Below are 25,188 nucleotides of genomic sequence, written 5' to 3' on the forward strand. Positions count from 1 at the left end.
CAATAAACATCTTTGTGAAAAATAACATGGAAAAAACAAGCCAGTCTGGCGTGTCAACAATACACACGTAACACAAACAATCTTACACAAAGACATGGGGAACAGAGGAATAAATACATGTAGATTGATTGGGGAATGAAAACCAGGTGTGCAGGGAACAAGACAAAACAAATGGATACATGAAAAATGGAGCGGCGATGGCTAGAAAGACGGTGACGTTGACCGCCGAACACCGCCCAAACAAGGAGAGGAGCCGACTTTGGCGGAAGTCGTGACAACCCCTTCACACCGATTCAGTACTGGTACCCTGTGTATATAGCCAAGTTATCGTTACTCGTTGTGTATTTATTATTACATTTATTATTTTTCTATTTGATTTATTTCTGCATTGTTGACAAAGTAAGCATTTCACTGTTAATCTAAACCTGTTGTTTACGAAGCATGTGATGAATAGCATTTGATTTGATTTAGGCTGTTGATCAGTCCCTCACTGTACATACTTGTGAGTCACTTTGGAGTTGAATGTTTGACAAGTGACAGTATTGTATGATGAAATTGTTGTGACCTGGAATGTCAAGGTTGCCATTTTTCCCCCATTTGCATTGCCTCATGCTACCCATAGTGTTCTGTATGGTTGGAGTAATGAACAGTTCGTATGGCTGGGGTAAAAGGGAGAAAGCCTAACACAAATCATCTATAGCCCCCACAGAGAGCTACATCTTTTCCAAAACAGCTGGAATACTTTCATATAAATGATAAACATCAAAACGATAAATAAAATAACTGCACTTGACCCACTTTCCCTCACATCTCCATTTGTGGCAATTCTAGCGATCACTCAACTGTGCAGAAAATATAAGGTCCACACACACAAAATCACATTCACAATCACACAAACTGCCTATCTTCAAGTGAAGTGAAAACTCCAGCAGTCCCTCTGAAGATATAACAATTCCTCTGACGAAGGAAAAGCTACTTGGTGAATCTGAAGCGAGAATTGCAGAAAACATGGACAGAAAAAACATCTATTCAACCTCACGTTAGCCTTCAATTGCTATTTGAAAGGGCAAGCAGTAAATTGGCCGGGCAGATGTGAAAGCTCAGAGTGACAACAGATCAGACAGAGGAACACAGCACATTCATTCTTAATCATTCCTCTCTCAGACCTCGTTTGATTCCTTTGAGTGTGTTTCATGCCTGCATTTTTTCTTCAGACCTCTTTGACTGAGCCTTGAGCGATGTGTTGTTGACCAGTCTAGTGTGAATGACAAAAAAGTATTGAGAAAAAGAAAAAAAAGCTCTTCCACCAGTCCGTGAAGTCTGCAAATGTCAAGCTGCAATCTTCTCCCGGATGTTTCTTCTTATAGGAATTCAGGATTTCTTGGAATCCAAGGCTTGTGTTTCTGGTGCATTCACTAAAGGCACTTTGGGTCATGTTTACACTGAAACTTTGCTTCCTACGACCTAAATGGACAACTGACTGACTGATCTTATGACATATGGTGAAAACATGTTTTCACTTTGTCATTATGGGGTACTGTGTGTAGATTTTGAATTCAGGCTGTAACACAACAAAATGTGGAATAAGTCAAGGGGTATAAATACGAGAGAGTGAGTGAATGTGTGTGAAATTGAATGAGAGAATGTATGAGTGTATTTGAGCATGTGAGAGATAAAGAGAGTGAGAGTATTTGCAAAACACTCCTCAGTCTCTCATCCGAGAGCCCATCTGTGCCCACTCACTAATCAAGTCATGACTCACTGAGGGTTACACCCTCTACTACAATATTCATGTGCTGAGATCTACGAACTTGCATGCGCTGGGTGGAGTCAGATTTTTTAAAACAACATTCACCTTTTGGTAGCATGATACCTCACCGGTCCAGACTCCCAAATAGAAACATTCAAAAGGGGGCGACAGAGGTTTTCTTGTTGTCTTCTCATTTGTGGTGAAAGCAAAATAAGTGTCCCTCTAATTGTCTTCCCTTGCTAGCAAGTTGGATAAACACTGCATGCTAGCTAGCCTTTTCGATCTCCATGTGAAATAATACAATTTATAATTAAATAATATTCTTACAGTATATTTGCCAGTGTAACCTATAATATTATCCCAATTTGATAACAAATTCTTATTGTCAATGACGGCCTAGGAACCGTGGGTTAACTGCCTTGTTCAGGGGCAGAACGAAAGATTTTTACCTTGTCAGCTTAGCGAGTCGATCTTGCAACCTTTCGGTTACTAGTCAAACGCTTTAACAACTAGGCTACCTGCCGCCCCAGAAGCACACAGCATCTGATTTTACATTTCAAAATAGCCTAGAATAATGTTATCACTTCTAAACATATGTTTTGGGGGGATTCTAATCAGGCTACAATGTTTGGTTTATTGATTGAACAGTCGCTGAGATTATATTTGGTTATCAATGCAAAATAGGTTGTTAATTTAATGCAAAGCTAAACCAAAACATCAATCTTGAAAATAAAGTGATTTTGATTTTCTTCCCACATCGCCATTTGAAATAATCTGATTCATAATTAAATATGAATATATTTCCCAGCGTAACCTACCATGTTATTCCCCTTTGATATGCTGCTTCAGTACGCACTCCCATATCAACAAAGAATAGTCAGGGAGGAAAAGCACATATCTCGCAGCTGTTTTTACCAATAGCCTGGAATCACTAGTTATTACTTCTAAATAAAAAACAACTTTTGTGGGGACTATAATAGGGATCCAATTTTTGGGGGTTTATTGTTTGAACAGACGCTGAGATTATATTTGTTGAAAAAATGCAAATTAGGCTACTTTGATGCATAGCCTACAGATCAGATCAAGGAACTAAGCGAGCTGTATTGCCTACACGGCTGCACAAGGAATTATACAGCGCGTTACAATTTTCATTTCAACCATTGTGCACACAGACAAAGAGAGACAGACAGCTAGCCATCTCTACTCTACACAGCCTTCTGGGATTCTGACTCCATTAGGGCAGATTAGCCTGGTCCCAAGATCGGTTTGTGCTGTTGCCTACTCCATTGTCAATCCAAACCATTTTGCATGAGAATTCCATAAGGAGTTGGCAAGAGAACAGACTGGCACCCAGGCTAGATAGATTAGTCATCCACCAAGCACAGAACTTCAGATTGAGCTGGTCACCTTGGGATAGACTTCGGGGTACTTTCTGTGAGTCATCCAAAGTAAAAAAAGTAGTAAACATCTGATACAGACCTCGGGAGCAAAGCACACCCAACTAATATAGTGAGTGACACTTAACTTCATAGTTTTAAATGGTAATGATATCAACTGTGCAGTGGAACATACAGTAAATACCTATGAAAACGTGAAACATCATTCAGATTTGGTTTTGTAAATAAAGTAACTATTACCTGCGGGCATGATGTGGTGCATGGCCACTGACAGGAAGAAGATGGCGTCACTATAGTAGGCCCCGGAGCCGGCGCTGAAGTGCTTCTGCATGGCCTCCACGATGGGGAAGAGCTTCTGGCTCAGGACCCCCACGTCATGGAACACCACCTTCACCACAAACAAGGGCAGTCAGGCATATGAGAAACATGTCATTCAGACATTCAAGTAATTCAGAATTGATACTGACAATTGTACAAGACACATGCCCATGACATTTATAACCTTATTGTTCTAATTGCAAAGGGGATGTGCATAAGGGTTCCTCACAATCAAACACCCTCCCCTCTCCAGGAGCCCCATCTCCCTGACTCTCCCAGCAGGTCACACTCCAAGCTACCCCAGGGGCCCTAATCCCATGGTGCAGTGCAGGGATTTGGATGAGAAGCAGAACCGAGCCGCATTCCCCAGTCAGATCATGTGGATCTCCCTCCAGATTAGAAGAAGAGGATTTTACATATATTTATTTCTGCAGAAACAAATATGATCTTACGTAAGCCCATTTTCCGGTACATAAGTGTTATGTAAACTACCCACTAGCCACAGTGCAATTAAAAGACCTTCATCACATTAACATTGGATTCAATCAATTCAAAATTCTTAACCCAACAAATGGTGATATTGCCTTTCCCAAATGACATACAGTTGAGAGCGCCTGAGCACAGAAAATGCGGGAATGACAGCAGAAAATTAAACATTAATGATGTTTATTTATAGATTTTGTTTGTATATTTAATAGATTAAGTTATTTTTTTAAGAGCTATGGATGAATAATTGAGATAGTAAACAAGACGGGGCAGAGCTCCTCCCAACAACCCACATGTACTAAATAATACAAGAAAAGTGTCAGAGACTCCTCAGTTGTACTCTTATTACAATTATATTCCTCAGTTGTACTGTACCAAGTCCTACTTACATTCTATTTTTGACATCATCGAGCACAACATTAAGAAAAAGGATGGCAAAAGAAAGCATGAGAAAAAAAAACTAAAAACTCACCTACTGTATCATAACAGGGCTTTTTCTGGATCAAAATGGGGCTTAGGTGGTGGGCGTGGACAATGGCGCGCACTCTGACCGAAAACTTTAGAAAATGTGCTGTTTTAAAACTAAATTTCTGACTTGTTTAACACGGGAGTGATAAATGATCAGATGAACATGTGCAGGTTTTTTTAATATATTTTTTTTATTTCACCTTTATTTAACCAGGTAGGCTAGTTGAGAACAAGTTCTCATTTGCAACTGCGACCTGGCCAAGATAAAGCATGGCAGTGTGAACAGACAACAAAGTTACACATGGAGTAAGTAAACAATTAACAAGTCAATAACACAGTAGAAAAAAAAGGGGAGTCTATATACATTGTGTGCAAAAGGCATGAGGAGGTAGGCGAATAATTACAATTTTGCAGGTTAATAACACTGGAGTGATAAATGATCAGATGGTCATGTACAGGTAGAGATATTGGTGTGCAAAAGAGCAGAAAAGTAAATAAATAAAAACAGTATGGGGATGAGGTAGGTAAAAATGGGTGGGCTATTTACCAATAGACTATGTACAGCTGCAGCGATCGGTTAACTGCTCAGATAGCAGATGTTTGAAGTTGGTGAGGGAGATAAAAGTCTCCAACTTCAGCGATTTTTGCAATTCGTTCCAGTCACAGGCAGCAGAGAACTGGAACGAAAGGCGGCCGAATGAGGTGTTGGCTTTAGGGATGATCAGTGAGATACACCTGCTGGAGCGCGTGCTACGGATGGGTGTTGCCATCGTGACCAGTGAACTGAGATAAGGCGGAGCTTTACCTAGCATGGACTTGTAGATGACCTGGAGCCAGTGGGTCTGGCGACGAATATGTAGCGAGGGCCAGCCGACTAGAGCATTCAAGTTGCAGTGGTGGGTGGTATAAGGTGCTTTAGTAACAAAACGGATGTCACTGTGATAAACTGCATCCAGTTTGCTGAGTAGAGTATTGGAAGCTATTTTGTAGATGACATCGCCGAAGTCGAGGATCGGTAGGATAGTCAGTTTTACTAGGGTAAGTTTTGCGGCGTGAGTGAAGGAGGCTTTGTTGCAAATAGAAAGCCGACTCTAGATTTGATTTTGGATTGGAGATGTTTGATATGAGTCTGGAAGGAGAGTTACAGTCTAGCCAGACACCTAGGTACTTATAGATGTCCACATATTCTAAAATAACAGAATTTTGGTTGTCCCGCTGCACTGGTTTGAGAAGGGAAGCCCACATTGAGCAAAGCTTCCTCTCAGCTTTTCCTGGCTTGCTGACTCCAGTCCACTGAACAGAGGGACTAGGGTCACGGACAGTCACCCCTCTACGTCATGGGAGCCTGCAGTAAACCAACCACGGTCATCGTGGAAAGTCCCATGTCCTGTCCCATGCTTGTACCCATTGACTAACAAATCATAAAAGACACAAATCTGGCCAGAACCCATGGGACTAGGACTGGGAAAAACAAAAAACACTTTCCTTCAGAGCACATGGACTGCTCTAGTGTCAACAAGGCCACTCAAGCATATACACGTATGCAAGCACACACACGCTTGTTACAGTGTGTAACTCATACATACATGCATGTATGTCTATGTAAAATCAGCAAAAAAAAGAAACGTCCTCTCACTGTCAACTGCGTTTATTTTCAGCAAACTTAACATGTGTAAATATTTGTATGAACATAACAAGATTCAACAACTGAGACAAACTGAACAAGTTCGCCAGACATGTGACTAACAGAAACTGAATAATGTGTCCCAATCAAAAGTGTGGACACCAGCTGCATTAATAAGTACTGCAGTGCATCTCCTCTTCATGGACTGCACCAGATTTGCCAGTTCTTGCTGTGAGATGTTACCTGGGCATCTTTCTTTTGGTGTTTTTCAGAGTCAGTAGAAAGGCCTCTTTAGTATCCTAAGTTTTCATAACTGTGACCTTAATTGCCTACCATCTGTAAGCTGTTACAACCGCTCCACAGGTGCATGTTCATTAATTGTTTATGGTTAATTGAACAAGCACAGGAAACAGTTTTTAAACCCTTTACAATGAAGATCTGTGAAGTTATTTAGATTTTTAGAAATTATCTTTGAAAGACAGGGTCCTGAAAATGGGACATTGGACTAGAATAGTAAGAGTTGTTTGTTTCGTTCACAGGGGTTTCGTTCACAGGGGTCTCAGACAGTTGTCACTAAACAGTCAGGGAGCCACGAAAGGGTTTACATAACCACTGTCCTATGTTGGCCCTCCTGAGATGAATAATTACAGAAATTAGGTGAGGATTTGCAGACAACCATGTCAACATGCCCACAGGCCATCACAGTTCACAGCCATCCCATTAGGGACTGTGCGTGTCATAGAGAGTGATTTGTTTCTGTGGTAGAAGCTGAATATTCATTTTTGTGTGTTTGAAACCACTGGGTTAGTCTGCATGAATGAGCTGACACTATATAGACAGTACCAGTGAAACATTTGGACACCTACTCATTCAAGGGTTTTTCTTTGACTATTTTCTACATTGTAGAATAATAGTGAAGACATCAACAACTATGAAATAACACATATGGTATCATGTAGTAAACCAGAAAAAAAGTCTGGTGATTGTGGAGGCCAGGTCATCTGATGCAATACTCCATCTCTCTCCTTGGTCAAATAGCCCTTACACAGCCTGGAGTTGTGTTTTGGGTCATTGTGCTGTTGAAAAACAAATGAGTGGGACTAAGCGCAAACCAGATGGGATGGCACGTATCGCTGCAGAATGCTGTGGTAACCATGCTGGTTAAGTGTGCCTTGAATTCTAAATAAATCACTGACAGTGTCACCAGAAAAGCACACCCACACACCTCCTCCTCCATGCTTCAGCGTGGGAACCACACATGCGGAGATCATCTGTTCACCTACTCTGTCTCACAAAGACATGGCAGTTGGAACCAAAAATCTCAAAAAGACTCCAGACCGAGGACAAATTTCCAACGGTCTAATGTCCATTGCTTGTGTTTCTTGGCCAAAGCAAGTCTCTTCTTTTTATTATGTGTGTCCTTTACTTGTGGTTTATTTGCAGCAGGCCTTGTCTTTGCTTATTTGAGCTGTTCTTGCCATAATATGGACTTGGTCTTTTACCAAATAGGGTTATCTTCTGTATACCACCCACACCTTGTCACAAAACAACTGATTGGCTCAAACTCATTAAGGAAAGAAATTCCACAAATTAACTTTTAACAAGGCACACCTGTTCATTGAAATGCATTCCAGGTGACTACCTCATGAAGCTGATTGAGAAAATGTCAAAAGTGTGCAAAGCTGGCTACTTTGAAGAATCTCAAATATAAAATATATTTTAATTTGTTTACACTTTTTTGGTTACTACATGATTCCATGTGTTATTTCAAAGTTGATGTCTTCACTATTATTCTACAATGCAGAAAATAGTAAACAAAGAAAACCCCTGGAATGAGTAGATGTGTCAATTTTACTGGTACTGTATATATATATATATATATATATATATATATACACACACACACACACACCACTTTCTATATTCAATTTCAAAAGGTAAATGTACATCCTGTAATTATTCTGCTGTATGCACACATACATACTTGTACCTGTTCATTGCATGCAACTTTCATTGAAAAGAGAAACAGATGACAGAGCCATTCCTATATTACTGCACCTTCATTCTCACCACGCTTAAAGACCATGCATGGACTGTATGTGCATGGACTAAGTATTCAGACCCCTTGACTTTTTCCACATTTTATTACTTTACAGCCTTATTCCAAAATTGATTAATTTTTTCCCCCTCATCTACACACAATAACCCATGAAGACAAAGCAAAAACAGGATTAGAAATGTTACCAAATCTATATAAAAAAAAAAAACATGAATAGCTTATTTACATAAGTATGAGACACGAAATTGAGCTCAGGTGCATCCTGTTTCCATTGATGATCATTGAGCCGTTTCTACAACTTGGAGTCCACCTGTGGTAAATTAAATTGATTGGACATGATTTGGAAAGGCACACAATTGTTTATATGAGGTCCCACAGTTGACAGTGCATGTCAGAGTAAAAAGCAAGCCATGAGGTTGAAGGAATTGTCCGTACAACTCCGAGACAGGATTGTGGCAAGGCACCGAAAAATGTCCGCAGAACTGAAGGTCCCCAAGAACACAGTGGCCTCCATTCTTATATGGAAGTTTGGAACTACCAAGGACATTGATACTTGTTTCCCGAAGCCACTCCTGTGTCGTCTTGGCTGTGTGCTTAGGTTTGTTGTCCTGTTGGAAGGTGAAACTACACCCCAGTCTGAGGTCCTGAGCAGTTTTTCATCAAGGATCTCTCTGTACTTTGCTCTGTTAATCTTTGTCGATCCTGAGTAGTCTTCCAGTCCCTGCCGCTGAAAAACATCCAAACAGAATGATGCTGCCACTACCATGCTTCACCGTAGGGATGATACCAGGTTTCCTTCAGGCGTGATGCTTGGCATTCAGACCAAAAAGTTCAATCTTGGTTTCATCAGACCAGAGACTCTTGTTTTTCATGGTCTGTCTTTAGGTGCCATTTGGCAATCTCTAAGTGGGCTGTCATGTGCATTTTACTGAGGAGTGGCTTCCATCTGGCCATTACCATAAAGGCCTGATTTGGTGGAGGGCTGCAGAGATTGTGCTTCTGGAAGGTTCTCCCATCTCCAGAGGAACTCTGTAGCTCTGTCAAAGTGACCATCGGGTTCGTCACCTCCCTGACCAAGGCCCTTCCCACCCGATTGCACAGTTTGGCTGGGCAGCCAGCTCTAGGAAGAGTCTTGATGGTTCCAAACTTCTTCTATTTTAAGAATGATGGCGGCCACTGTGTTCTTGGACCTTCAACGCTGCAGAAATGTTTTGGTACCCTTCCCCAGGTGTGCCTTGACACAATTCTCTCTCTGAGCTCTACAGACATTTCCTTTGACCTCATGGCTTGGTTTTTGCTCTGACATGCACTGTCAACTGTGGGACCTTTATATAGATGGGTGAGTGCCTTTCCAAATCATGTATAATCAATTGAATTTAGCACTGGTGGACTCCAATCAAGTTGTAAATAAAGTATGTTTCTTATTTTATACATTTGAAAACATTTCTAAAACTTTTCGCTTTGTCAGAGTCAGTGTGTAAACTGAGGCATTAATCCATTTTAGAATAAGGCTGTAATGTAAGAGTGGAAAAAGTCAAGGTGCTTGAATACTTTCAGAATGCACTGTATAGTATACATAGACGGAGATGGATACACTACTTTCGGTCTGAGGGGTTGGGTTAAAAGCAGAAGTCTAATTTCGGTTGGACCTTGTGTGCAATTTACCAATAAAGTGATCTCTTTTCTCTCTGTATTAGGTACAGCTTAATCCTTCCAGTGGCTGAAGGGGAAAAAAGAAAGCAGAAGGGGATTTCTAAACTACGATGTTTTGGAAAGGCAACACTGCCCCCCTGCGTTAAACTATTCACAGTGCATTTGTGCAATTACCTGCCAGTACGCTCCGCCAAACAAAGCCTGTGTTTGCCAGGTGAGGGATTAAGCTTAATTTTTAAAGGTTCAAACGCTAGACTCCACAGTTTAGGACTAACATTCCATTTAACACAAGTTGAGTGGTAATCCTGGCAAGATGCATGGCTCCAAACAGACTTACCTCATACTGAAAAGTTCCGACGAGGAGCAGCTCCGGGAGCATCCTCTCGCCCAACTCTCGGCTGGCCTCATCGCTCACAAAATGAAGGACAAGCACCTCTTTGTCCAGGAAGAGGCTGTATTTCGCCATGGATAACATGGCCACCCGGAACTTCTCCTGCAGGCTTCGGCTCTTGTCCACCTTCGTGAACATCATGAGGGCATGGTAGTACTGGCTGACCTCATGCCCACTGTCTGCCCTCCTGGCCCTGACTTCACCCTCCTCTCCATCCCTCTCCAACTCTCCTCCCTCAGGGTGCACCAGCCTGGTGTCCAGGGAAAGGTCTGCGTCGTTCCGGTTGGTGTTGTGGCTGGCCTGGGTCTGCTTGATGCGCTTGGTGGTGCTGGAGAAATCATGCCTCTCTGAGCCAAAGAAATAGAAGGCTACAACGGCCAGTGCAGCCGTGAGGAGGAGGACAAACTGATAGGACCTGAAGGTGCTGACTCTACCCATAGTGTTGACTAGAACCCTCAGGATACCCATGCTGTGACTCCCACAGATGAATGCAGAAGTGCTGTTATTGTCTCAGCTTGAAAAATATTGGGATGAACCCTGAGTTTAACATGCTGGATCCTTATTGCGCAGTGTTGGTTTGAGAATAATTTACTAGTCTTGTCCACACCCTGACAAGGTTGAGAAGTCCTTTTCCTATAAAAAGGAATGAATTACTAAGGTCAGTCTACCTTAGTTGAAATGTACAAAGTGTTCATTATTATCACATGAAAGAAATGTGGCATAGCTAATGCAAAATAAATGCATCCAGAATAAAGTAGCTGAGTCATGTTCTTAAAATAAACACAGCAATTCTTGCAACAGACAGTATGAAGAGCTAAGCTGAGTTTGAAAAGATTGCATGAAAATTGCCAGTGTCTTCCAATGCTTGCATTCGGCGACCATGTTATTCAGCATGCAATGACCTAACCCAAGATGTACTCTTAAGAAGCCTAACGTTACCATTACTCCTGCCTCTGGCAGACAAAACAGCCAAATACTAAATTTAAACGTGAATCATTTCTCAAATACGATACGGTTCAAGACAAAAATCCCTTTACTTTCATATCACATCAAAAATAATTTCACATGCTAAATACACACTATAGATTGTTTTAACCGGCTTTACCACAATTGGAGCCGAAAGTATTTTTCAGTGACAACACATTTCAGAGCATGCGAGATAGCTACTTAGAACAAATGGTACCTCTTGTCTGTCATCTGTAAACACGGGCTGTAACATGGAGATATGGTCATGTAGGAACCCCAACCCTATACAAAAGGTAGCAATAACGTTTTTTTTCTAAATTGTTTCTTGCTGATATGAAATAAGGTCATTATGCTTCCAAAATCGTACCGCAAGCGATGTGTATTAATGTTCAGACCGAGGTAAAAACATAATCCTTCCTCCAATTACTTGTTTGTAATGTGACGGAGTGTGGCCATGCATGTGGCCATGCAACAGTAAAGAACAAGAAAACAGTACACATGCATTAACTCACCATGTTGGTGTTGGAGAACTCGATACAGAGACAGTTGTGACAGCTGAGTTGGAGCAGGCAGACTGGTACCAACGACAGTACAGTCAAAGATGTGCATAACTTAACCTCATTGTTCTGTGGTACAGTATTATCAAGCTAGCTAACACTAGCTCTGTTAAAGATGCACATTTTGGAAGCAACAGGTTTGTACAGACAAAATACATGTCACGAACACCGCGAGGACCGCAAATTATTCCCCTGATGACTATATTGCTTGTCAACTTGAAATAGAAATAAACATTTGCATAACATTGGTATTCAGACTATAGATAAGATGTTTTGTAGCTAGCTTGTCACACTAATCTAAATGCCACTTCCGGTGATGACGTTTAAATCACTCCCCTAGATTGATGCCGCGTTCATACCAACTGGCGACTCGAGAATCTCCGAAGTCAGTCAGAGTCCTAGTTTACTGGGAAGTCGGAACATCGAGCTCCAACTAGGAAAAATAGTTTTGAACGGTTATCCAACTCGGAATTCCAAGTCAGGAATTCGGGTGCTCTTTCTAGAGCTCCGATTTTCCGACCTAAATATCACTGCCTTCCAGTTGTTTTGAACGCAGCATCAGTTCATTGCTTCTTCCGCCGACTGTTTTACGAAACCTGACAAAACGCACAAAGTGATATCTAAGTATCTACTATAAGTGAAACAGTGTACAAGAACAGTTCATGGTAAATTGGGGAACAATTTAATTTGAAAAACATAATTTGCCATACCACCAGTACGTCAGCACTGCCACGCCTATCATACGGAGGGCGGGTAGTCATATCATATGACTGAATCAAGAAGACCTAGCTACAATATATTCTAGCTAATGGCGGTGGGAATTAAATTGTGTGTAGCAGCTAGCTAGTTGTTTGTTTGACAGCACAATTCTAATTTAAGTTCTTTAGATGCTAATTTAGCTGGTTTCTTTACATTTAGCTTGACTTTTGTGAGTTTCAAATTGACAAACTAGTCGTGGAAAATGACGAACGTTATTCAAGTGACAAATGTGTCTCCGAGCACCACCTCCGAACAGATGAGAACTCTTTTCGGATTTCTGGGAAATATTGAAGAGCTTAAGTTATTTCCACCAGAGTGAGTATTCTGAATATGAAACAATGTAGTTAACTGACTAGCGACATAGCTAGCTACATTTTCTATTTTTTTTTTTTTTTTTAATGGTCATAGTGCTGTTTGGGGCCTGTGCGGCCATAATATACCTTAACTAGCATAGCACACTTGCGCCACTGATGCATTTGAGCCTAGCTCGCGCCTTACGTTACTTGTCTACGCTCGCAATTTAGCTAGCTAACGTTAGCTAGTTAACGATGGATAATGGTTAACTAGTTAATTTTGTAGTAAATGCTGTTGCATCAATTTTAATGGAGACGATATATACGAACTCTTTCCCACACTACCTATATGGAACATTGGCTAGCTAGTAAACTAGCTAAATTATACCAACTACCGAAAAACAAAGCAGGCCTGCAGTGCAGTCAATGGTAGTTGATCCATATCATTAGAATACTTAATTAATTGTTATAATATTAATCAGTTTATTTTTCTTAATTTAATATAATATCCCGAGTTGACCAAACAAACTGGAAGCAGAAGCTGTTTTGAATCTTTGAATTACCCTCGCCATGCTATGAAATAACCGGGCAGGGTAGTAGGAGCTAGCCTAATTGATGTGTTCTGTGCTTTGCTGTTTTTCACCTGTCGAATTACACCTGGCTGCACTGCAGTTAAGGTAGGAGTTAGGAGACTTCTTGATCATCCCTCTGAAGCTCTCGTGGCAAAGAAAAGACTGCAAGAGATATGTTCTTTCAACTCTTCCCAATTGTAGCATACAAGATGCTTCGTTAGAAAAATGATTAGTGAGCATTTGTTTTCACGAATACGCCGTACTAACCATTGTTAGAACCTTGTTTCTGTTACCTTATGTCGAGAATCTTTATTTCTTGCACAACAAATGTGTATTTTCTTCCAGTGAATCTCCCTTGCCTGTGACTTCACGTGTCTGTTTTGTAAAGTTCCTTGAGACGGAGTCTGTTGGAGTGTCCCAGCATCTGACCAACACCGTCTTCGTGGACAGAGCTCTGATTGTTGTCCCATTTGCAGAAGGTTGGTGATCTTTGTCCTATTTCTAATGTTTTCCAACATACTATATGAACTAACAAAGCTTAACCAAACCCAACGCTACATCCAAAACCATACACTATTTGGATTGTTGCAAAAATTTGGAAATATACTAGGGGTAAAAGGGGAATATGTGTAATCTTGCTGTACTAGCATATTTTTATTTTTTTAAACTTCTCTCTCTGTCATTTGTGTTGTGGTTTTCATAGTGGACAAGGCATTTGCAGAACCCCTTCCATGCTGACTGAAAAGGGTCCTCTACAACCATCAGGATATTAGACAAATAAATGGCCACTCGGCTCACGAGTCCCTTCCCACTGTTCTGCTGTAAAGATTAACTCTTTCTCTATGTCCAAGGCATTCTTTTTCATTATAAGGGTAACCACTCAATGAACCATAGCAATAGCAGGGCCCGAGGGCTCGCCCTGTCCCCGCATATCAACAATCTCAAATCTGGACACTTAAGAGATTTAAAGTTTGATGAAGGTCACAATCAGTAGTGGGTGTGCATCTAATCAGCTAAAGGAAGCATGCAAAGGTAAATTAACTAATTGCAGCTATGCATGCCAGAGTAGATTTGTATAGTACTAGGTCTACATCATTTTAGTTAATTCTAGCTATAGTCCTGGAAGATTCTGAACACCATTTTGGTCCTGATTATGAAGATTCACATGCTTATGTTTTTTTTTGTTTTTTTTTACCTTAACCCATCCAACTTGAATAGCTGTGTTTCAGTCCTTTTATATATGTGTATCTCCATTCCCACATATACTGCAGGTAAAATAACTCTGGTTGTTGTTGCAGTGAAATGCTTTATAATGATCCTCTCCACTTGACTCTGAAAGGGTTCAGTAAGACAAACGTTTAACGGTGGTTTTTCTTTTTGTTGTTGTGTTTTACAGTTCTTTTTCCTGGTTCAGCCAGCCCTATATACCAGGCCCTGCTGAAAATGCCACCCAACAGTTTTGTCTTCTGCAGCTTATCCTGTTTCTCAAGTGTCCTTTCTGTCATTTCTCTGTAAATATGAACAGTTGTTTGATTTGAAATTAGCTTAATTTCAGATTGCACACCCATGGATCATCTCATAAGATTTTCCTTTTTATTTAACTATTGTATAATATTTTCCTTCAGCATTGGGCAGCATTGTATTCGGCCTTTTGCTGGAATTTTCCGTTACTTATAAGAGCCTACTCTGTACTTGTTTTTTTTTCCTTGTCAGCATTTCTGTAAGTTGCAAGTTAAGTTAAACTTTACAACACTGTACCTGGTGAATACAGTAGCCAGTCAAGTGTTGTAGGCTCTTTGGAAGAAAGAAGCCATCAGCAAAAGCCCAGAAAACAGAATTTGGTTGAGCATTTATTTTATTTAATGTAATGGTAAGTGTTTGAGGCAAAAGTAATGAACTGTTCCCTGCTGTTGACGCCAAAATCATGAACTTTGTTTTGTGTATCTTGATGTTTTTGTGTGCTTTGTAGCGAAGCAGCCGACGCGTATCGCTTGTTCATAAAACATCTAATGAAACTTGAGAGCACATCCCACTGGACAACCGGCTGTGCTTGCTTACGTTTGGTTCATGACTTAAAAAACAAGTACAGGTGATACAATCTTGGCAGTGTTGACCACAGTGTGTATTGTGACTTTGTTCTCTTAGTAGTATTCTGAAATCATACTAAACAAGTCAGCGACCAACATTTTCAGACATCACAAAATGGAATGTATATCTTGCTACATATCTATTGTAGTAAGAGTAGTTAGCCTGAGGTGGTCTGTCTGTGGCTCTGTTTTGAGTGTGGTGTATGTTTGTGGAGACCTGTACTGATTCTGTGTTTTTCTCCAGGAGTGATTCCTGATGAGTCTAAAGCTCTGTCACTGCTGGCACCAGCGAATGCTGTGGCGGGATGCATGCCTGGAGGGGGCCTTCTCCCCACTCCAAATCATTTGGCGTCTGTAAGTGTTTTGCAGGGACTGTATCTTTTGGTGCTGTATTGAGACCTATTAACTGTAACCATGTAAGGCCCCATTTTCTTCACAGCAAAAAAGTAGCTGAAAATACTATTTGTCTAATGTATCCCTTGTTCTGGCAGATGGGAGGTGTGCCCCTTTCAGCTCTTGGAAATCCAAACATGGATCCCATGGTTGCCATGGGCATGTCTGGCAACATGAACCCTCAGGTTGGACATGGCTACTTTCTACACTACTCTTTGTACTTTTAAAACAGATCTAGGTTATAACAACAGCATAACACCTTTTCTGATAACCTATTGGTGGAATTATCACATTTATATAGCTATGCATTTGTGTTCTCTATTTTAGGCCCTCTCTGCTGACTTTCTGAAGCTTATGCAATCCATGGATCCTACTAAGTAAGTATCACTCCCAATTCTAACCAGTCTAAAGAATATTATTCAAACAGTTATTGAATATGTGGTAAAGTCATCTGGATTATTTCTGTGTGACTAACTGGGTTTTATGTGGTCCTGTATGGCTCCGTTGGTAGAGAATGGCTCTTGCACAATCAGGGTTGTGGGTTTGATTTCCGGGGCCAGCCATATGTAAAATGTGTGCATGTATGACTAAGTAGCTTTGGATAAAAGTGTCTGCTAAATGGCACTTATTGTTATTATTTTGACCATTGCAGGATGAATCCAATGGCTGCTGGTATGATGGTTAATCATGGTATGAAGAATGACTCCAACAAGGAGATTGAGGCTGCCATGAAGAGGGTCAGAGAGGCACAGTCTCTCATCTCTGCAGCTATTGAGCCTGGAAGTGAGTTCTCACTAATTTAGACCACTTTTATATTTGCAGTATTACCCTTGTATTTTGACTGACTCATTCCTATCCTCTATTGTGCTCTTCCTTGCATCTGCAGGCATTGTCGTTGTAAGGGTAATGTTTGTTTTCAGATTTGTGTTACATTGGAGTTTCCTGAACATTCATTATTTTTGTTTGTTTAACTGGTAAATGTCATTGCAGATAAGAAAGACGACAAGCGCAAGCATTCCCGCTCCAGCTCTCGGTCAAGGCGGAGGAGGTCCAGGTCTCGCTCTCGTCACAGGTGTGCCACTGATGTGCCACTGATGAAACTGCTAACATTCAGCAATTTTGGGAATGTGCTGAATGTTAGCCCCACTTTACCTGTATATTCATGAGTTGATATTGGCAAACTTGAGTTGAGTGCATAGATTAGTTGAGACAGCTCTGAGTTCTGTTTTTTTTTTTTTTTTTTTTTTTTTTTACCTCTTGGAACTAACTACCCATCCCGGATCCGGGAGAATTGTCATCAACTACACTAATTAGCATAGCACAACGGTCAAAACATATTACTAGAAAATATTCATATTCATGAAATCACGAGTGAAATATAGTGAAATACAGCTTAGCCTTTTGTTAATCACCCTGTCATCACATATTTTGAAATTATGCTTTACAGCCAAAGCAAGACAAGTGTTTGTGTAAGTTTATCGATAGCCTAGCATAGCATTATGTCCAGCTAGCAGCAGGAAGCTTGGTCACAAATCAGAAAAGCAATCAAATTAACCGTTTACCTTTGATCTTTGGATGTTTTCACTGACGAGACTCCGTTAGACAGCAAATGTTCCTTTTGTTCATAAAGATTATTTTTATACCCAAAATACCTCCTTTTGGTCACGTTATGTTGAGAAATCCACCGGAAATAGCGGTCACGACAACGCAGATTTTATTTTTTTTCCAAATTATGTCCATAATATCGACAAACATGGCAAACGTTTTTTATAATCAATCCTCAAGGTGTTTTTCAAATATCTATTCGATAATATATCAACTGGGACAATTGGCTTTTCAGTCGGAGCAAGAGGAAAAATTACTACCCCTGTCTTACGCAAGAATCACTCTGAGAGCCCTCAGCTGGCCACTTATGCAATGTAGTCGTTTACGCTCGTTCTTCAAAATAAAGGCCTGAAACTACGTCTAAAGGCTGTAGACACCTTAGGGAAGCCACAGAAAAAGGAATCTGGTTGATATCCCTTTCAATGGGCAATAGGGATGCATAGAAAGACAGAGGTTTCAAAATAAGAGTCACTTCCTGATTGGATTTTTCTCAGGATTTCGCCTGCAATATCAGTTCTGTTATACTCACAGACAATATTTTGACAATTTTGGAAACTTCTATCCTAAGCTGTCAATTATATGCATATTCTAGCATCTGGTCCTGAGAAATAGGCGGTTTACTTTGGGAATGTTATTTTTCTTAAAAATAGTGCCCCCTAGTTTCAAGAGGTTAACGGTCTGTTCTGATTGCAGGCGATCGAAGAGCAGGTCTCGACGGAGGTCGCACTCGAGGAGCTGGAGGCGGTCGAAGAGCCCCCGCAGAAGGAAGTCCCACTCCAGAGAGAGGGGCAGACGCAGCAAATCCAGGTGTGTCCATCTAGTGTTTTATTCACAGCGGGGGTTAGGAAAATGCATGATGTGCCTGTATCAGGATTCCTTCAAATCATTGTTTGCCTTTGTTTTTCCTGTAGGGATAAGAAGAAAGAGGAGAAATCTAAGAAGCGCTCCAAGACTCCGCCTAAGAGCTACAGCAGTACCAGGAGGTCTCGAAGCATCAGTCGGTGAGTGGTTTAAATACAGGAGGAGTCTGCTGGTATGATGGTTAATCAATGGTCCCGTGTGGCTCAGTTGGTAGAGCATGGCGCTTGCAATGCCAGGGTTGTGGGTTCGATTCCTGCAGTGGGGAAAGTATGAAAATGTATGGTCTCACTACTGTACGTAATATATAAGAGGACCTAAATGCATTGATCCCGCTTGATATTCTAGACCTTTTCAGGAATCCAAAGACAACCAGTGGAATATAGGATTAAAGTAACTGTCCAGTGACAAACTCACTTTTAAAAGTAAATTCTGTTAACTCAAACCCAAATAATGTTGTTGACTTGTGTTTGTGGCCAAAGCATGAATTGGAGAGGGGAAAAAATGCGCAAAAAAAAAAAAAAACTCAGACATGCATTTAAAACAGACGGTTGAAAAAAAACTTGCTATTTCCTCAGAGGACATCACCCTCCTGAGGAGGATGACCTGGCCAATCAGTGGTCTACTCGCATAAATATTTTTAATGTCCTGTATATGCCCACACCATTCTAACACACAGCTGTTTTTTAACATGCTTAAATAAATGTTTTTTTAAATGTTAAATTCTTATATTGTAATTAATTGGTTTCCTTCGCATCTCTATCTGGTCTTCAACAGGAGACGTAGAAGAAGCCGCAGTGCCTCTCGGTCACCAAAGAAGTCCAGGTCCCCAAAGAGGAAACTGTCCAGGTCCCCTTCCCCTAGAAGGTGAGTGTGATACATGAAATGGTCCTCCAGAACCACACTGGACTCCACAATGCAGTGATCTGTAGGTGTACCTGTCTGTTTAAATACAATGGTTCTTGTCCCCCCACAGGCACAAGAAGGACAAAAAGAAGGACAAAGAACGAGAGAAGGACAGGGATCGCGAGAGGAAAGAGGTCAGAGGCCGAGACGAAAGAGAACGATCCACCAGCAAGAAGAGCAAAGACCAGGAGAAGGACCACGACCGTAAATCTGACAGCGAGAAAGGAGATGTCAAGGTGTGCAACCACTGACTTTCTCTCATTAACACATCTCATTCTAACATCAGTTAAATGTCTATCGAAATAGGTTTTTAGCCAGGACTAGCTTTAAACTGTGTCCGGGGAAAACAGACCCTGAATGTTGTCATGTCCTAACTGACCTGTTTAATTTTCCATTCATTATTTTGTTGCTCAGAGCTCTTTGCTCTTGCAGGTGACCAGGGATTATGATGAGGAGGAGCAGGGCTATGACAGTGGAAAAGAGGTAGAGGAAGAAGAGAGGAAGAGCAACTCTGATTTGGTGTCATCCCCTAAGCCCCGGGAGGAGTCTGAAAAGAAGCCTGCAGAGGAGAGCAGCAAGAAGTCCAAACAGAATGGAGATGACCACCATGATGAGGACGACATGGAGATGAGTGACTGAGTGCACCCAGAGAGACCCAGCCAGATGACATCATGGATCACTCAAAACCTTAAATGAATACTTGCAGGTGTCTGCTGTTTTGTAGTCTTATTGGAGTTGCATTTTAGAGACCTGTTAGGGAAATCTTGTTCTGTTTGGAATGCCAGTTTATTTTTGTAGTGGACATTACCAGTGAGCATGTGTAGGAATTTGGCCCAAATGAGTACCTTTTTTGTAAAAGATGAGTTTTAAAAATGTCACATTGCTGTACTACTTTTTTTCTTTTTTTTTCTTTTTTTAAGTTGAAGGGCCTGTTGAATGTGAGCAATTTTGAAAGTGTTTTCTATTTTGGTCCTCAAAGATTTTACTAATCTTGAACGTAGAGAACTGTTTTCTCCTAAAATGACTCACTGAAATGGTGTATTTAAATTTACTGGACAGGGTTTAGTCCCCAGCTTACTCACTGTTAATCTTATTTAACCTGGTACCATTGTTTTTGGTGCAGTGCAGCTTTCTATTCTTTGTTAGAATCCTGATAAATTGACTCCTGTTAAGTGTGTTTAATACTGTTGTGTCCAGTCATACCCTCCCACCCTTGTGACGATATACTGTAGATCAAAATGAGTGTTCGTGGATTATGATGAACACCGTGTACTGTCTGCAACATGTTTTACAAAGGATCTAATAAACTTGGTCAACATGGCTATGGTTGTGTGGTGGGATATGTTCAATAACCTGCACCAGTTTTGAAATGCATGCTAAACAAATGGTACACAAGTTCATTGAGACTTTTTATTTGAGTACTTTTTCATATGAAAATAGTGTGGCAGGCTTTTACAAGGTCTTGCTGTACAGCTGACATGAAAATGCATGTGTACATTAGGGCGTGGCTGCTAAAGCCAGGTAGTAAAAACATTCAGCACAAGTGAAGAAAGCACACTTCCATTTGCAGCACTAACCAGTGGTATGTGGAAGCTTGATAAACACGGGCTATGTCAATAGGCCACTGATCAATGTAAATAGAGTACAAAGCATTCTGCCATGTCTACTGGTGCTGAATTGAACACCCTCCAGCTCAGCGAACCCTGTTGCACCCAGCAGAACCACATGAGCACCACTTCAGCGACGCCCCATTTCATTCCTGAAGAAAGGCATAGTTGAGCTTGTTGGATTTGACTTTTTCCTCAACTAAGGAGCAACATTCTTGCAAACAGGACTTGACAAACTGTTCTTGAAACAAATGAACACTCCTGAAATCCTAACTGCAACTCTGCCAAATAGTCCAGTCCTTGGACACTGCAAAACTCAAGGCTGTAAGATCTCACCGTGCTTTGTACACTTGGCTCACACATAGGTATGTAGGGAAGATGTCAACTAAGACTTGACTTAGGTCTGACAAAGACAAAAAAACTAAGAATTGGAGAGACCTTCACCAGCCCAATATTCTATGTACAAAAATATCCATTGCCACCACGATACAAACCAATGACCTCATGGGACAAATAACATCAACTAACCTTTGCATAAAACTTCTGAAACTCTTCCTGTCATAGAAGACCTCTACTCCCATATTAACAAAAATAAATAAAAAATACAATCAAAAGAGGTATTTACACCTTGCGCAGGGAAAGGCCTGGTTTTTCATACCTGTAAAAAGTTAATTTACATTGTACTTCATTTCGTACCTAATCATCTACAGAACTTGTAATCTCAAAAATGTACACCTGGTTAATTTTCATTAACTGAAGTGTACAGTCTGTTACATAGTTTAGGTAGATTATGAAAACAAGGCTTGTAATAACTTAATGCAACGCTTGCTGCCAGTCAAGTAGAATAAGACAACTCCGCTCTAGTATAATTAAAATTCCTAGCATTTCTATCATTGCTTCCAGGTGGATGTGTTTCAGATTATGTACCAAAGGGTTGAGTATCGACTGGTGCAGTAGGTCCGCCATCTCTGCTGCTCAGCCCAGTACAGACTGTAGTACAGCCCAGTACAGACTGGCTGTAGTGCATCTAAACAGTGCCCAAAGTTCAATGACGCTACTCCAAACAAAGCTCTGGATAGTAGCTACTTGTTGTTTACAGTGGAACAGTATTTATTATTCTCCACATATGTCCCATACAGTGAATTCAGTGCTTTACTACAGGTCAGTTAAGCATAATCCCTTTATAAACATTACATGCACAACATATTTTTACTTCCATTTAAAATCTCACACATTCAATTTATTTTTGTTCTCCTACGACAATTTGATTTCCAGTGTCCAGCCGAAGGGGTTAAAGGTCAGGGAAGCGGCTGGAGTCCTCTTTGTACTCATTGGGAATGGTGAAGATGGACTGCTCAAACTCGTCGTAGCGGAACTCTTGAAAAGTCACCGTGGCCGTAATGGTTGGAAAGACAGGGATATCTGTGTGGGGAAAGGACAAAGGGAAACATGTTATAACATCATCATCAGGAAATAATCAGTCAGTCAGTATACATCCAACTGGATCTCTTTTACTGTACAATACGTTTACCACCGACAAAGCAGTATACCATAGTACTTACCCAGCTTGACAGGGAAACCAGGAGGGAGTTTCATTTGAACAAACTCTCTGAGTTTATTAAAGTGCTTGAAGGGAGCTATCACCTCCAGAACGTTTAATAACCTGAAAATAAAAAACAAAAAGGTATTTCATTCTCACTCAATGAAGAATAGAGTCCTGCAGGCTACATTCACTGGCACATTCAATTAGTGATTGGGATAATAATAATGAGAGAACGAGGTCTCTGCACACCACAAAAAAAGGGAGGCTATCAGGCAGTTTGTGTCAATCAACCTATTTAGCCCAGAATAAGCAAAAACTAGGTTCACTTCATACAAGCTTAATCTCAGATATCAATACTTCGTGAACATTAACCCTAACCACTAACCCTAAACCTTTTTTATGAAATGTTATTAAAATTAGTAAATTATCCCATTTGTCAAATACTGCTCTCTGGCTAGACTTAAAGGTCGTCTGTGGGAGATCGAAGAGAAGACTTACGATTCAATGCCCAGCGGGAAGTCTTGACTCATGGCTACGGTCGCTTTGAAATTTTTCTTGCTCTCCTTGCATACCAGCTCTCTTCCTAGATGAGGCGCTCTGAAGGAGAAAAAGAGAGAGAATGTCTGTCAGAAAATGAGGTGAAAATAAGGTAAATACATTTGAAAGAAAAGAAAGAAAGAAAGTCTTACTGTGGTCCTGAAAGTGAAATGACTGAAGGGAGCGTATAGAAGCTCTGCACTTCAGTGACATCTAGGAAAATGTCACAATTTAAAAATAAAAATAAATTTGAAGGGGGAAGCAGTAGCCGTTTGCTACTGAAACGGTCAACACTAGCGCCTATACCCTCAAAGTCAAACTCCACCCATTTCTACAATTTATCTTCTTAAAATATTATTTGAAGTCTAAACCTAACCTTAACCACACTGCTAATCTTATGCCTAACACTAACCTTAAATTAAGACCACACATTATTATTTTCTTTTTCTCCAATTTTGACTTTGGCTGTGGAAGCTAGTGGAAACTAATGAAACCACATCAAGCCATTGTAACAAGACAGCTGCACTTGACAGCTCAAGGGTCAGGTTTCTCCAACAGAAAGTAGAACAGCTCTCCACAGCTTTAACTGATGAAGTAAGAGGATTGGCTTGAAATAGAACTATCCACCCACCCTCCCTGTCGCAACTGTGCATAAGTGATCCATCTGTCTGTCCTTCATTTAACCCTGTATGTAGAGAGACATGACACTAACAATGAGTCAGAGTGCGCGTGAAAGAGAACTTGTGAAGTGTGGTGAGAAGTGAAAAAGTTATTGTCATACATACTTTCCGTTCTCTGCGTTGATATATTCCTCCCAGGAGATAGTGTTGGGTGAAGGTGCAGTTAGTGACTGTCGCCTCACAGGCTAAAGAGATGGAAACCCAAATGATTGGCAATAACAGACAGCTGGCAACACAAAGCTACACAGGACAAAGTCAAACAAAAAGTCCTAGATAACATACGGACTACAAAGAACACAAACAAAAACACGGTCAGCCAAAACAAACTGTCCAATAAAAGTTCAAAAATAAATAATTATTATTTTTATTATTATTATTTATGCTTTTCTCGAAAACACTTAATTTTTTCCTAAATTGTTTGTAAGATTTTACCTGTATTCACCTGAAGTAAATGGGATGTAGGATGCTGTGGACGGGAGTGACGATCGTTTAGGGCGGACCATATCTTTGCTTACAATCATATTATAAGTAACCAGCTTAATTACTCACACCATAGAAGGTTGATGGCACCTTAATTGGGGAGGAGGGGCTCGTGGTAATGACTGGAGCGGAATAGGTGGAATGGTATCAAATATATCAAACACATGGTTTCCAGGTGTTTGATACCATTCCATTAGCTCCGATCCAGACATTATTATGAGCCGTCCTCCCCTCAGCAGCCTCCTGTGACTCACAGATAACTTAACATGGTCTTAAAGTATACAAGTGTTTTCCATCATTCTCTGTGCCCCAGATCACACGGGATTCTCAGAGGCCTAAACTCGTGACAATCCAAACTTGAACTGGCTTAAGCTGCTGAATTTCACTCTGTACTGGACAACATGACAAAGTCAACACTCCTTCCTCATTGTCCAACTGTAAGATGCACCCGTTTCATATTAACCAATGTCTGTAATGATGCATGTACAAGTAATTCAGAATGACTATATAATCTCGTAACTCAAAATAATTATTTGCCCTTTTAGCCATCAGGCCTTTTAGCCATCAGGCCTTTTAACCATCATGCTTTTTTTTGCAATTTGCTGTTGAGCACAAGGGCTGTTATACCATCCTGTTAAGCCTCTGCATTGTCACATGACCATCTGTCCCCCGAAAAGCTCTGTATTAAAACTTTTACTTCTGGAACTCAAGTCTCCTCTTTTACCTTTATGAAGTCAACTTTTTTACTGCACAGTTCGGTCTACAATTCTCAACCACATTCGTGTCACTAGAGGGCCCAAGCGCATTACTAATGCTGAGAGCGGGAATGAAAAACATGAACAATGGTAAAAACAAATCAATGATTTTACAGCTGCACACATACTGCATGAATGAAAAGGGGTCGTTAATTCTCGACACGTGCCTTATCAACAGCACCTTGACCTTAGGTTATCATCTCTGTGGACACACACAGGCATACTACCTCACATAGGTCAGCACACCTGGCTCAAGAAAAGTCAGAGCAGGAGTGCAGTCCGCCACCTTGGTCATTTCCGGTAACAACTTGCTGACATGTTTACGTGCTGCTGTGCGTTTTGCTGCTAACCTCACTTTGCTACCTGACAACTTTACGGTTTTTACTTTTAATTACCGTTTATAATTTTGTTTTTTCCCTGACTCCATTTATTTATTCATCATTA

The 25,188-nt window shown here is 40.7% G+C and overlaps 3 protein-coding genes across 20 annotated transcripts in view; 1 reads left to right on the forward strand and 2 right to left on the reverse strand.

Moving 5' to 3' along the window:
* Nucleotides 1-12,045, reverse strand: part of xxylt1 (xyloside xylosyltransferase 1) — a 71,423-nt gene extending 59,378 nt beyond the window's left edge. For 2 of the 4 annotated variants that reach the window (XM_021574921.3, XM_090198023.1), the window contains exons 1-3: nt 11,625-12,045; nt 10,093-10,779; nt 3,388-3,535 (exon numbers count right to left, since the gene is read on the reverse strand). In XM_021574921.3, the coding sequence (XP_021430596.1) occupies nt 3,388-3,535; nt 10,093-10,614 (670 nt within the window). In that variant the 5' untranslated portion in view covers nt 10,615-10,779; nt 11,625-12,045. Of the gene's footprint in view, nt 1-3,387; nt 3,536-10,092; nt 10,780-11,329; nt 11,447-11,624 lie in introns of those variants that run through there. The other 2 variants (XM_090198012.1, XM_090198047.1) reach the window with 1 other exon arrangement.
* On the forward strand, nt 11,988-20,464 carry LOC110497920 (uncharacterized). 12 transcript variants are annotated; one of them, XM_036959494.2, is made up of 14 exons: nt 12,398-12,743; nt 13,639-13,772; nt 14,690-14,804; nt 15,263-15,382; nt 15,625-15,734; nt 15,872-15,958; nt 16,101-16,150; nt 16,426-16,556; nt 16,764-16,845; nt 18,072-18,185; nt 18,290-18,379; nt 19,014-19,103; nt 19,213-19,378; nt 19,557-20,464. In XM_036959494.2, exons 5-14 carry the CDS (start codon nt 15,690-15,692, stop codon nt 19,779-19,781), a joined length of 1,080 nt encoding a protein of 359 aa, XP_036815389.2. In that variant the 5' UTR covers nt 12,398-12,743; nt 13,639-13,772; nt 14,690-14,804; nt 15,263-15,382; nt 15,625-15,689; the 3' UTR covers nt 19,782-20,464. The 12 variants fall into 12 exon arrangements, with proteins under 12 accessions (XP_021430107.3, XP_036815389.2, XP_021430494.3 ...); XM_090197635.1 differs by having other exon boundaries at nt 12,429-12,743; nt 13,394-13,772; XM_090197370.1 differs by having other exon boundaries at nt 12,434-12,743; nt 13,997-14,804.
* A 74-nt stretch (nt 20,465-20,538) lies between these two features.
* LOC110497762 (ankyrin repeat domain-containing protein 13C) overlaps nt 20,539-25,188 on the reverse strand; it is a 61,928-nt gene continuing 57,278 nt past the window's right edge. For all 4 annotated transcript variants that reach the window (XM_090197041.1, XM_090197085.1, XM_021574242.3 and 1 more), the window contains 4 exons: nt 23,615-23,694; nt 22,791-22,889; nt 22,312-22,412; nt 20,539-22,171 (listed from right to left, as the gene is read on the reverse strand). In XM_090197041.1, the coding sequence (XP_090053167.1) occupies nt 22,041-22,171; nt 22,312-22,412; nt 22,791-22,889; nt 23,615-23,694 (411 nt within the window). In that variant the 3' untranslated portion in view covers nt 20,539-22,040. The remainder of the gene's footprint in view (nt 22,172-22,311; nt 22,413-22,790; nt 22,890-23,614; nt 23,695-25,188) is intronic.

This window comes from Oncorhynchus mykiss, chromosome 1 (assembly GCF_057628025.1).
Source record: "Oncorhynchus mykiss isolate SJ-2025 chromosome 1, ASM5762802v1, whole genome shotgun sequence".
Taxonomy (NCBI): domain Eukaryota; kingdom Metazoa; phylum Chordata; class Actinopteri; order Salmoniformes; family Salmonidae; genus Oncorhynchus; species Oncorhynchus mykiss.